The sequence below is a fragment of the Triticum aestivum genome, chromosome 6D (assembly GCF_018294505.1).
Source record: "Triticum aestivum cultivar Chinese Spring chromosome 6D, IWGSC CS RefSeq v2.1, whole genome shotgun sequence".
Taxonomy (NCBI): Eukaryota; Viridiplantae; Streptophyta; class Magnoliopsida; order Poales; family Poaceae; genus Triticum; species Triticum aestivum.
Genome location: NC_057811.1, coordinates 82,054,245 through 82,067,224, shown reverse-complemented (window position 1 = coordinate 82,067,224; position 12,980 = coordinate 82,054,245). Strand labels below are relative to the sequence as shown.

At 49.8% G+C, this 12,980-nt stretch overlaps 2 protein-coding genes across 2 annotated transcripts; one reads left to right on the top strand and one right to left on the bottom strand.

Annotated features, from left to right (window-relative positions):
- Window positions 1–1,521: 1,521 nt before the first annotated feature.
- On the bottom strand, window positions 1,522–4,705 carry LOC123141167 (probable rhamnogalacturonate lyase B). Its single transcript, XM_044560384.1, has 6 exons — window positions 4,474–4,705; window positions 4,120–4,244; window positions 3,781–3,837; window positions 2,624–3,684; window positions 2,220–2,490; window positions 1,522–2,136 (listed from the first exon to the last, which is right to left on the bottom strand). Exons 1-6 carry the CDS (start codon window positions 4,600–4,602, stop codon window positions 1,767–1,769), a joined length of 2,013 nt encoding a protein of 670 aa, XP_044416319.1. The 5' UTR covers window positions 4,603–4,705; the 3' UTR covers window positions 1,522–1,766.
- Window positions 4,706–9,991: 5,286 nt separating this feature from the next.
- LOC123141166 (NAC transcription factor NAM-A1) lies at window positions 9,992–12,087 on the top strand. The gene is made up of 3 exons (XM_044560383.1): window positions 9,992–10,519; window positions 10,728–11,071; window positions 11,187–12,087. Exons 1-3 carry the CDS (start codon window positions 10,273–10,275, stop codon window positions 11,829–11,831), a joined length of 1,236 nt encoding a protein of 411 aa, XP_044416318.1. The 5' UTR covers window positions 9,992–10,272; the 3' UTR covers window positions 11,832–12,087.
- Window positions 12,088–12,980: the final 893 nt, after the last annotated feature.

The window sequence follows — 12,980 nt, the reverse complement described above, 5'->3', positions numbered from 1 at the left end:
CCTCACCATCACCCCACAAACATGTTGTGCATGATCGTACAACCTATCATCACCTCCCACAACGTCTCTGGATCCCATATTTTTGCAGGTCCTCAAACAACTGCAAAACGAGCTTGGAACACTCTAAATGTCCTCTCCATCCTTCTTGGTCTTTTCTTGCCCCTTGGACCAGAGATGTTCTTGACGAAGGTCGCCCACGAAGGATAGATACTATCACAAATATAATAATCCATGTTGTAGTCATAATCATTGATGGTATAGTTGCATGAAGGAGCTTCCCCGCACACAACCATGCAAACAATGCATGCCACTGCAGCATGTTGATGTCATCGTGAGATCCGGGCATCCAAAGAAGGAGTGCAAATCTAGAGGTTTTGTGATGCAACTACTTCAAGAATGATGACAGGCTTCTTACAGTGTCCCTGATATTGCCCTTGTAGAGCATGGGCAATTCTCCATTGTCAGTGCATGCAATCCAGGGATCCGAGCATACCTGGCCACCCTCTTGCTTCCGACAATGTCATGAGCCTAGCTTGCGGTGTCTTTGGTAGTTGGTTCTCTCAACTACTTCGGTCCAAACCCCTTGACCACCTTAGTAGCAAACCTGACCATGGCTTTGAGACATGTGCTTTCAGACATCAGAGGTACTCGTCCCACAAATCTACGGCCATGCCATAGGCAAGCATCCTTAGCAGTCATGTACTTCTGGTCACCAGAGAATCCAATGTTTACAATGCCATCCTTCTTCAAGATGAAGTAGTCATCATAGGCCCGGACATCATTGTAGAGGCGATTGAACATAGTTTCCCTAATCCGGAATCGAGGGCTAAAATAGGGCTCGAATAGCACATCAGGACAAAGTAGTCGCCTATCAGCATCATGTGCCCCCTTGTACTATTCCGATTCTTCATTCGATGTCGCTTTATTGATCACTTCAAATTGAGAACACGCTCCTCCGCATGTTGGGCATCTTCAATACCCGCATGCATAATCACAATTTCATCCCCATCCTCCGCATGTTGGGCATCTTCAATACCAGTCATATACATCCACCATTTGGATCCCTTGGGTTCTCAACTCCTCCCCCATCAGGATTGGGTGTGTCAAAAGCATAGGCCTACCAGACGGACGTCCAGACGCCCGCAAACCTCTCCAGCTGTGCTTCTGGTTTGTGTGCACGGTTTTGGATTATCTAGCGTGTCCGGACAATGTGGTCCAGATATTTGCGGGCATTTTTTTTGAACACAGTACAAACGCAAGCGCTCATATACACGCGCATACACTCACCCCTATGAACGTACACACGCACACTCTACCCCTATGAGCACCTCCGAAAGACTGAGCCGGCATATTATCTTAAAATTTACGAGTCATCGTAGGCACCTCGCCATCGACGGGAACGTCTCCTCCCACTAAATGCGCATCGCCGAAAATTCTGAAATAAATCCAGAAATAAATGCGAGCACCAGGACTTGAACCCTGATGGGCTGAAAATACCACAGTCCCTCTAACCATCAACCACAGGTTGGTTCGCTATTTGCGGGCATTTTGATGCACGGCATTGGATTTGACCTTAGCTGTGTGCAAGATAGGCTGGTCGATTGTGGGGTCATGGGACCGTGGCACAATGGCACCCGTTAACAATTTGAAAAAGGAAATTATTTATATACAAATACTCATGTTCAACTTAGTCTTCCAGAACATCATAACAAGCAACAAGCAACTCTGTTCTAGATCATTCAAAAAAAGAAAAAAAATACTATGTTCTAGGAAGAACCGGGAGGTCCTTCAAACCGTATGTAGTCGTACATGACCCCTAAGAATATGCTGTTCGCCCTCGTCTGCGTGATGTGGATGGTGTTGTCGCCTTCCCGGAGCAGCCTCCCGCTGATCGGGAACTCCAAGCTCCACTGCGTGCCGTGGTCGCCGTGCCTCGCGATCGCGTTGCCGTCGCCGAACGCCGGCGTCCCGAAGACCCCACCCACGCGCCTCGTCGCCCCGTTCACCTGGAACTGCAGCCTCGCCGCGTGAGCGGCCGCGAGGGCGACGCGCAAGGTATAGGTGCCGCCGGGCAGGACGCGGTCCAGGTTGAACCGGATCTGCCGCGTCGTCGGCACGATGTCGTCGCCGACCTTTCTGCACGACAGATCAACATCGATCAGTACCTATGCCGTTTTGGCTTGGACTAAAGTGGAAATGGACCCATATGTGTGTCTTACCTTGTGACATGGGCGAAGTACCAGTCCTTGGAGTGATGGCTTTCGCCGACGGTGTAGACGAGATCGTCCGTCGGGTACAGTTGGGCGTACCTCTCCCACAGCCCGTACTGTCTGTACATGTCTTTGTTCTGGAAGAGCTTGTTGAGGTACTTCGGGTCGGGGTCGGGGACGAACATCTCCTTCGCGCTCCGGTCAGGGACGCCGATCTCCCACAGCGTCGGCCCCGATCTCGGGGCCTCGTACACAAGATCGCCGAGGTTGATTGCACCGCCTGTTTCAAAGTTGAAAATCGAACAAACCAGATCGTCAACAAAACAGTACAGAGTTGGTGTTGGATCTTGCAGACTTTGAAATAAATCTGCAAACTGAGACGCTAGCTAGTAGCAGTATCCAGCAGTACTAACCGGGTGTTACGGTGACGCGGGTGGTGTTCATGTAATCGCCGAGAACCCCAGGAACCCACGCGTAGAGGTTGTACTCCCCTGCCCGAACGTTGTCAATGGTGAACTTGCCGGAAGTGTTCGACGCCGTCGTCCAGAACTGGTAGCCCTTGCTCTCCGTCGCCCACGAGCCAAGCTGCCCGGGCGCGGCCAGGCCAACGTAAGCTGCCCGAGCAGGCATGTTCTCCCTGCTCACGTACCTGTCCCTTACGAGAAGTCGGCCGGTGACGGAGCCTCTCTCGCCGGCCTTGTTGAAGTCCGGCGACTCCGGGAAGCTGTAGGGCCACTTCTTCGCCTCAGCCTGGGCGGCCGCCTTGGCGTCCTCCCAGAGCGCCCGCGGGTCTCCCTTCTCCGAGTTAGAGTTGAGGTAGACGAACACGGGGCCCATGACCTTCTTCCACTGCTCGCCGTCCCCGATGCGCGCCACAATGTCGTCCCCGACGTAGTGCCTCCCGTGGAACATGCTGATGCACGTCGGGCCGACATGCGAGGTGAGGTCTCGCTTGAGCGGCCCGCCGCTCTTGAACTCGCTGCTGGGGGTGACGACCCAGAAGCCGACGTGGCTCGGCTGGCCGCTGCTAGTGCTGACCCACCCGTGCACCCGGTTGTCCTTGGTGTCCAGCGTGTACTGGTACTTGTCGTCCACCTCCCCCTTGAACTGCGGCTCCGCCGGGTCGACCAGCAGCACCGCCTCCTTGTACGCCAGCGGGGAGCTGCGGGGCGCGTCCCGGTCGGCCGCCCGTGGCATGTACCGCTGTACGTCGTCCGAGACGGCCATGTAGTTGAACCTGTCCGTGTTGAGCTTGAAGGCGAGCCGGGCCTGGGTGATGTCGATGGCCGGCGTGTCCGCGCCGTGCTCCAGGATGGCGTAGCTGTAGAACCCGGAGCTGCCCTTGAGCATCACCAGCCTCTTGTCGACGTTGAGCCGGACGCCGTTCCGACGTTCCGGGCTGTACGTGCTCCGGAACGACAGCTCCACCTGCTCGTCGCTCTGCGTTACCACCCTGAACTCCGAGCCATCCAGCCTACGTACGTACACAATAGAGCGATTCTAGCTTAGTATTTGCACTTCATATATTTATATCAAGACAATGCGATTAAGTTAATTCGCGACCACGTACGAATTGAGCAAGTCTCGTTGATCGGAGCCGGGGATGTCCCACACCATATCCCAGTACCTGCAAAAGGTTAATTACAAATCATATATACAGATCTTGTTTTATTAATTACCAGAACAAGTTAATTAACACGCAAGCAAGCATGAAGCATGTACTAAAGGGGTGTTTGGTTTCAGAGACTTTTTTTATGTTGGGACTAGAAAAAGTCCCTAGCAAACCAAACAGGGTGGGACTTTTTACTAAAAGTCCTTAGAAGCACCCCCTTAAGAGTCTTTTTCAAAAAATCCTAGGGACTAAAAAAAGTCCTAGGACTAAAGAACCAAACACCACCTAAATACTAACCCGCCAGTGTTTCTGCTCCTGGTGGAGTGCAGCAGGTTCGTCCCTTCCCCGCCGTAGCGGACGCCGGTGATGTGGCCCCCGGGCCTCGACAGCGACACCTGCACCAACCCGTTGTCCACCACGACCTGCATGCACACGTAAGTATGTAAGTCATACGTACATGCAGCTTAAAACGCTTGATTGCATGTGATTTTATGGCCCAAAAAAGCCGTCTATATAATCAACATCCAGGTAGTTTGAAAAGAAAAGAAAAAAAAATGCAGATAACACAGCTAGCTGTCGGAAACCGACGACGAATTCGATCCATGAACTTGCACCAACGACGAGCAACTAGCTAGCCATATATATGCGCACCTGTCTACTATCCACGCGCAGCGTAACGCCGCCGCGGGATCCCGACGGTGGCGCCGCCGACACGGCGGCGATCTGCAGCATCAACGACACGGCGACGGCGAGCAGGATCAGGTGCGCCGTCGTTGCCATCGTGAGGTGTCAAGTTCGCGCGCGCGTGCCGTCGCCGGGTTGGCGTACGTGCAAAACTGATGAGCAGCTAGCACGCGATCGATACCGTGATGCCGAGAGTCGATTCAACTTATTGCTTGTACGTCGTAGCTCATGGTCTCCATATATTGGTGCTACGGCCTGGGCGCCGAACTAGCGCGGGACCGAACCGGACTGCCATACCTTTTACTAATTTGGGAAAACGTTTCAAACTGAATTTAAGCACGCGTAAACCGCTCGCAGCACCGTCGGATCTCTGTTCCTTAATGACGCGTGATCGCCTTGTCTGTACTTTGCACAAACCTTGAGCATGTGTGTTCACTCTAGCATGTGCTGGCATTGACTTCACGTGATAGCACGTTGTTGGTGAAAATATATCTAGCTAGAAACTGCTTTTATTTTTTGCGAGAATATAGTATCTAGCTAGGAGCTTCTCACTCATTATCATTGTGTGAAAATTGGCACCGTTGTTGCTGCGTGGTATTTCCCTACTTTTATAACTAATTATTTTTTACATCATTGTTGCCGTGACACCGCCATATTGCTAGTGGTGCTGCGAGGGACACCGTGTTACAGGATCCACCATTGTGATGCAAAGGTGTACGACAAGCCGGTGATATGAGGGGATCGACGCCTCGTCGTGAAATGGACGCGTCGTCGGTGTTGTGACTCCAAATGGGTCTTTAAAGTCAAGAAGCATGTTGATGGATCTGTTGAACCCTTATAGCAGGCCTGGTTGCCAAAGGTTTTAAACAACGTTATGGTCTTGATTACGACGATACTTTTAGTCTTGTTGTCAAGCCTACAACCATTCATCTTATTCTCACCTTGAAAATTCATCGTGGTTGGTCTCTTCGTCAATTGGATATTCAGAACGCATTCCTCCATGGTGTCTTAGAGGAAGAAGTTTACATGCGGCAACTTCCTGGTTTTGTTGATCCTAATCCGCCTCAACATCTTTGTCTGCTGATCAAGGCAATCTATGGTCTCAAACAACACCCCCCCCCCCCCCCCGGTTGCGTGGCATGCCTGTCTTGGTTCAGCTCTTCGGTCACATGGCTTTGTTCCATCTAGTGCAGACACGTCTCTGTTTCTGCTTCCACAGCGCCCTAAGGTCACGATGTATCTTTTGGGTTTGGAGGTTACACATACTGCTGCTGGTCTCTCACTCACTTAGAAAAAGTATTTCTTGGATCTTCTTTGTGGTGCTGGGATGCTGAAGTGTAAGTCTGTTTCCACACCCATGTCTGTGACTAAGAAGCTTTCTGCTGACACTGGTGTGCTTCTTGCTGCTGATGACGCTACTGAGTATCACAGTATCGTTGGTGCTCTACAATACCTCACTATCACTCGACAAGATATTTCCTTGCAGTTAACCGTGTCTGTCAGTATTTTCATGCACCACGTGATACCCACTGGTCGGCAGTTAAACGCATTCTGCGTTACGTTCGTCTCACTGCCTCGTTTGGACTACATCTTCGGCATGCTTCTTCTATGTTGTTGTCTTCCTTTTCTGATGCGGATTGGGCAGGGAGTCCGGATGATCGGTGATCCACGCAGGGATATGTTGTGTTTCTTTGTTCAGATTTGATCGCCTCCAATGCTCGGAAGCAAGCTACCGTTTCTCGGAGTAGTATGGAAGCTGAGTACAAAGCTGTTGCCAATGCTACAACTGAACTTTTTTGGGTACAGTCCTTGCTGCGAGAATTGGGTATCCCTCAAGATGTGCCTCCGGTTCTTTCATGTGATAATATTGGCGCCACTTACCTATCATCTAATCCTGTCTTTGCGCAGGGACGAAGCATATCGAAGTTGATTTTCATTTTGTAAGGGAACACATTGCACAAAAGGTACTACAGATCAAGTTCATCTCATCTAAAGATCAACTTGTTGATGTCTTCACAAAGCCGCTTCCACTTCCTTTGTTTGAAGTCTGTCGGCGCAATCTTAACCTTTTTGATACCGGTTAAGATTGAGGGAGTGTGTTAGACTCCTTCCTGTATACGAATAGGACTTGACTTACCGTATATACTTTGTATTTGTATCTCTATCATTTCATTATATAAAGATATGAGCCGCACCCTTTGGAGGCGTGCGATCCCCTCAAACCTACGTGAACCCTACTTTTACACCCGGTCACGGTCAGTATCCGATTTCGCCCGACCAAAAATGTCTCCCGAGAAGAAATGCTTAGGGCCTTCCCGTTACCGCCCAAGCTTGTCACTATAATCCAATCCAATCCAAAAGACCGCGCGCTGTGGATGAAGAAACATTTTTGAAATTCGTTCTTGGTGTTGGCTAACTAGCAGCCAGTTGACTCAGGAACTTACTAGCAGCCAGACAAAGAGAATCATGAAACTCAATTTAACATGCTTATGGCGGCTCCTACGCAAATACACATGCGCATGCACGTTACCTGCGCATGGTTTCTCAGGCAACGATCGGATTGGATCACGAGGTAAACGGTACAGTTTTCCACGTTTCCACCTCCTAAATTATCGACCGTATACATCTCTGATTTATGTTGTCCACTGTCCAGCTATAAATAGCACTGGCTAGTTTATCCGTCGATCCGCACCACTGGAACAGTAGCACCTTTCTATTAGCTGGCTTTGCGAATTGTGAATTAGCCTGCCCGATCTCCGGCCGGCCAACAACAATGGCTCCGGGCGGCGCCGGTGCCACCGCTGCCTCCAAGGTGACCGTCGCTGTTGCCGCCGTCTGCATCCTGCTATCCATGCACGTCGCAGCGGCCGCGGCGGTGGCTGCCGGGGACTGTGGGCGCTGTATGCAGCAGCTGCGCTGTCCGACCTCCTGCAGCTGCGAGGCCTGGTGCCGAAACCGTGGGCCTGAGTGCGAGTTGTGCGTGGAACTCGAAGGGCTCTGCCTCATCCATTGCTCCCAGCGCTGTCCCTGCATGGACATACGCCTGCAGTCGTCTCGAGAGCTGCATGCATGAGCTCCGTGCAAGAAGCATGCATGGGATATGGATGGTAGACGCAGTTGTGTTGTTTCTTCGTGTGGATCTATGGATGTATCTATAAGTATAGCCTTGTTTAGATGTGGAAGACAATTTTCAAGAGAGGCTTTAGTCAGTACAAGCTTGTGTTCCTCAGTGTAGCCTCTGACCTTTCTTAGTTCAACCGAATGAACTATTCTTTTTTAAACACAATTGTGCCTTTCCACTTTTTCTTAGGGAAGCACAGTTTTTGTTTCTTTTTCGAGAAGCACGGGCTGTGTTTTTTTCTTTTCTAGGAAGCATAACTGTGTTTTTTTTTTCTTTTTTCGGTGCTTCTCATGTGAGCACAACTACGCTTTTCTTTTTTTGAGAAGCACAACTCAAGAAGCACAGACTGTTTTTTTTTTTCTCTCTTCAAAAAGCATAAGTATGTTTTTTGCTTGCGGAAAAGCACCGCTTCCAAAAAAATTATACCAAAACCAAGCAAAAACTGAAAAGCTAAAAAAAACAACAAACAAAATTAAAATACAAAAACACGTGTAGACAAGGAAAAAAAATCATGAGGGTGCGCCCAACACATGACACGTGGCGGCTGCTGGGCGCACCATTGAGGTGCTTCTAGGTAAAAAAACATGACCTCTGCGGGAACCCTCCAAGTGGTACCGTTAATAAGTCGCTCCCTAGCAGTGCCCGATTTTGGCCATGTCACTGTGGACTCCTGAGTTATAGTAACAAGTGATTTTGGCCCAACGAAAATTGTCGTTGTTTCGTCAGTATCCGAGGAGTCACTAACGAATGGTGACCCCTTTCGGGGGACCTCGAGGGGTCACTTTTGATGGTCTGGAGCGCACAAAGTGGTGCCTCCAGTCGGCGTTATGGAGCCGCCGTCACATGTCGCGTGTTGGAGACTCCCTATGAATTTCAGTTTTTTTTTCTGTATGCATTTTCAGATTTTAGTTTTTTTTTATTTTGCTTGGCTTTCCTATGTTCTGAAGAGAAAAAAATTATTTTTTTGCGAAGCACGTCTGTCTGTGATTCTTGTGAAAGAACATATTTGCTTCCAAAGCATAACCTATGCTTCCGCTAAAACCATCACATGTGCTTTCACGAGAAACACAACCCGTGCTTCCCCAAAAAGGAAAAACACAACATGCGCTCCCTCCACCCCCTCCCCCCCCCACCCCCAAAGTGAAAACCGTAACCTTGCTTTCGGACTCTGGTTTTTTCTTCCGCATTTTCTTTTGCCAGTGTGTCTGATTTTTTGGATTAGTTTTTTTGTTTCCATTTTTTTTCCGGTTTCTGTTTTTTTGGCTTTTTCATGGGAAAAAGTTTACTAAAACCTATTAATAAGGGATCTTGTTCCAAAGATCTCAATGCGAGAAATTCAACGATTAAAACAGTTTGGTATTTGGACACATGGTTGAAGAGATAAAACATTTTGAATAAACAAAACAATAAAAAAGGAAAAAATATTAGGTTGCGACAAGTGTGCGCACAATAGTGCTTCACTTCTCTGAGAAGGTGAGGAGTGACCTTTATAAGTGGTAACCCTTAAATAGTGATTTTCGCAGTATCCGGTTTTTGAGCGAACAAATTTTTTTGCGCTCTTGGCCAATTTTGGCCTGAGAAGAAATGCTTAGGGCTTTCGCGGCGCCCAAGCCTATTACCATGATCCAATCCGAGAGATTTTCCAACCAATCCAAAAGACTGTGCGCCAGATGGAGAAACATTTATGAAATTCGTTCTTCGTGTTGGCTAACTAGCAGCAGGTTGTTTTCATAGAAAAAAATAGCAGCTAGTTGTTCCCGCAGGAAAAAAATAGCAGCCAGTTGACTTAGGAACTTTCTAGCAGCCAGAGAAACAGAATCATGATAATCCATGAATATTGTAAGCATCAATATTAAGTCTAAGACTTGAACTCTGGTGGGTTGGAGATACCTGCATTCCTAACCATCTAATCACAGGTTGATTTGCTCTTTTTTTTGACGAACTGGTTGGTTCCATAAGGTGTCTGAAATGAGGTCACCGTGTTAAAAGAGGTATCCCTTGATTAGTTGCCCCGAGGATACTGAAATGGTCACGCTGTTAAAAAAGAAAGCAAGAAAGAGGTCACGATGTTAGGTATCATGCGGCCCACCAGAATATGCTGAAATGGAGCTCAGCACGGGCCGACAAAACACCTAGCCCAGGAAGCTACGAAGCCGGTGCAAACTAAGGCCTTGGGCTGAAGGATGGGGCAAGGTGAGCCGTGTCCGGTCCGGCTCCCCCGCGCCATCCCAGAAGAAAAAAAAGTGAGGAAGCGGAATGGGTGGCCGTGGTCGCGCGAGCTTGCGCCGTCCGGTGGCGATCTGACACGCGGTACGAGCGGCGGCCGGCATACGTGTCCAGCGGCGACGGCCCCGCGGCCCCGGGCAAGGTACAACGGAGCCGTATTTACTCCTCCCCTGCTCTCCTCGCCACGGTTTTCACAGCCGCCCCGAAATCACCAGAACTCCCACCGCAGATCACTCGCTCGCCTCTCCTCTCCTCTCCTCCCTCCCAACCGTCGCTGTAACAAATCCCAGTCCGTTCCTTCCTTCACACTACCTAGAAGCTTTGGCAGTTGAGTTAGGTGCCCACCACAGGGGCGCTCGATCTGGTGGGATCATCCGGTGTGTTTGTTGGTAGCTAGCTAGCTAAGGGAAGAGGATCCGATGAGGTCCATGGGCAGCTCGGACTCATCTTCCGGCTCGGCGCAAAAAGCAGCGCGGCATCAGCATGAGCCGCCGCCTCCGCGGCAGCGGGGCTCGGCGCCGGAGCTCCCGCCGGGCTTCCGGTTCCACCCGACGGACGAGGAGCTGGTGGTGCACTACCTCAAGAAGAAGGCCGCCAAGGTCCCGCTCCCCGTCACCATCATCGCCGAGGTGGATCTCTACAAGTTCGACCCATGGGAGCTCCCCGGTATGTTATGTCTATCTCGTCGGTCGTGCTTAGTTTATCAAGCGCCGCAAAATTCCGGCGCAATTAAATAATCGAATAATCCATCCATCTCATGCTTATACTCCTGTGCACAAGTATTTTTATATTCTTGTAGTACACATGTGTGTAGATGGTTTATGTATGTGATCCTGTCGTGCTTGTTCATGCGCTCGGGATCGGGATCCATCAGAGAAGGCGACCTTCGGGGAGCAGGAGTGGTACTTCTTCAGCCCGCGCGACCGCAAGTACCCCAACGGCGCGCGGCCCAACCGGGCGGCGACGTCGGGGTACTGGAAGGCCACCGGCACGGACAAACCTATCCTGGCCTCCGGGACGGGGTGCGGCCTGGTCCGGGAGAAGCTCGGCGTCAAGAAGGCGCTCGTGTTCTACCGCGGGAAGCCGCCCAAGGGCCTCAAAACCAACTGGATCATGCATGAATACCGCCTCACCGACGCGTCTGGCTCCACCACCACCAGCCGACCGCCGCCGCCGCCGCCTGTGACCGGCGGGAGCAGGGCTGCTGCCTCTCTGAGGGTACGTACACGTGTCGATCGCACGGTCTAGCTAGCAGTATTTAATTGCTCTCCAGCTTAATTAGGGTATTGTTGATGGTTGATGAAGTTAATTATGTACGTCGTCGTCTCATCAGTTGGACGACTGGGTGCTGTGCCGCATCTACAAGAAGATCAACAAGGCCGCGGCCGGAGATCAGCAGAGGAGCATGGAGTGCGAGGACTCCGTGGAGGACGCGGTCACCGCGTACCCGCTCTATGCCACGGCGGGCATGGCCGGTGCAGGTGCGCATGGCAGCAACTACGCTTCATCTTCACTGCTCCATCATCAGGACAGCCATTTCCTGGACGGCCTGTTCACAGCAGACGACGCCGGCCTCTCGGCGGGCGCCACCTCGCTGAGCCACCTGGCCGCGGCGGCGAGGGCGAGCCCGGCTCCGACCAAACAGTTTCTCGCCCCGTCGTCTTCAACCCCGTTCAACTGGCTCGAGGCGTCAGCCGCTGGCATCCTGCCACAGGCAAGGAATTTCCCTGGGTTTAACAGGAGCAGAAACGTCGGCAATATGTCGCTGTCATCGACGGCCGACATGGCTGGCGCGGCCGGCAATGCGGTGAACGCCATGTCTGCATTTATGAATCCTCTTCCCGTGCAAGACGGGACGTACCATCAACACCATGTCATCCTCGGCGCCCCACTGGCGCCAGAGGCCACCGCAGGCGCCGCCACCTCTGGTTTCCAGCATCATGCCGTCCAAATATCCGGCGTGAACTGGAATCCCTGAGCAAATGATATGAACACCACATACGCGCATGCACGCTCGCATGCATAACTTTTGCAAGTGTAGCCAGTAGTTGTTGCAGTTTGTGGTAGTCGCTTTCAGTGAGCACTGAGTAGCTAGCTGCATGCACATCACCATTGCATGGATATATATGGCTGCATTGCACCATGGGCACGTACTTGTGCGAACTTGCTAGCCATATAGTAGTACATAGCTAGGAGTATTTTCGAAGTAAAAAAGATCATGACATAGTACTCCATATATATTGTATTAAATATATATTATAGATATATGAGTATGACATTAGCTTCATACGCATATATATTGTAGTGCATATAGTAAATATATATATATATATATATATATATATATATATATATATATATATATATATATATATATATATATATATATATATATATATATATATATATATATATATATATATGCAGTTGATTACAATCCCCAGTCGGATATAATTTCTGGCCTGGTCTAGCTACTCATCATGTATAAATAGGCGTGTATGTAAATAAGCAACGCATGGTAATTGCATGCACGCGTATGATTGATCTACATGGACGCACATTGTATAACGTTTTTTCCCGCAAATTAAGATTTGTGAACTAGTATATTGGAGTGGTTTAGTTATTATGTGAATGGCCCTTATGCGCCAACCTTTTATATATAGATTGGAATTTATATGCTAAATATGCTTGAAAATTGTGTGTCATCTCCTTAATTTCATTTTTCAAAGGAGAACATCATCTTGACAGTTGTCACATGTCCAAGATGTCCATGGATGCCTCCCTAATCACCGCGCTCATGTAAGTTCTATGTCGCCTTGCTGCCACACTTAAACTAGGGAATGATATGTCCACGAAAGACATAAGTACACCTCTATTTCATCCTTCGATTCAGCTTTCAAGATGTGTGCCATGATTATACAATGTCTCTTACTAGCCCATAAACAGTTTTACGTGGGACACGCTAGGATCCCTTTCCCAACTAGATCAAACGGCCAAGATAGGGTGTAGATGTACTAATTCAACGTATGTTCCCCTTAGGTGCACCCCTAACTTGACGACGGTGAGGATAACCCATCCTTTGGTCATGTAGCATCATCTCTTTACTATGGACTAAGGGACTACTGCC

Coding starts and splice junctions, on each gene's coding strand:
- LOC123141167 (XM_044560384.1), bottom strand. CDS start 4,602: ATGGCAACGACGGCGCACCTGATCCTGCTCGCCGTCGCCGTGTCGTTG. Junction 4,245..4,473: donor TGCGCGTGGATAGTAGACAG/GTGCGCATATAT, acceptor GTGTGCATGCAG/GTCGTGGTGGACAACGGGTT. Junction 2,491..2,623: donor CCGCGTCACCGTAACACCCG/GTTAGTACTGCT, acceptor ACTTTGAAACAG/GCGGTGCAATCAACCTCGGC.
- LOC123141166 (XM_044560383.1), top strand. CDS start 10,273: ATGAGGTCCATGGGCAGCTCGGACTCATCTTCCGGCTCGGCGCAAAAA. Junction 10,520..10,727: donor CGACCCATGGGAGCTCCCCG/GTATGTTATGTC, acceptor GGGATCCATCAG/AGAAGGCGACCTTCGGGGAG. Junction 11,072..11,186: donor GGGCTGCTGCCTCTCTGAGG/GTACGTACACGT, acceptor TCGTCTCATCAG/TTGGACGACTGGGTGCTGTG.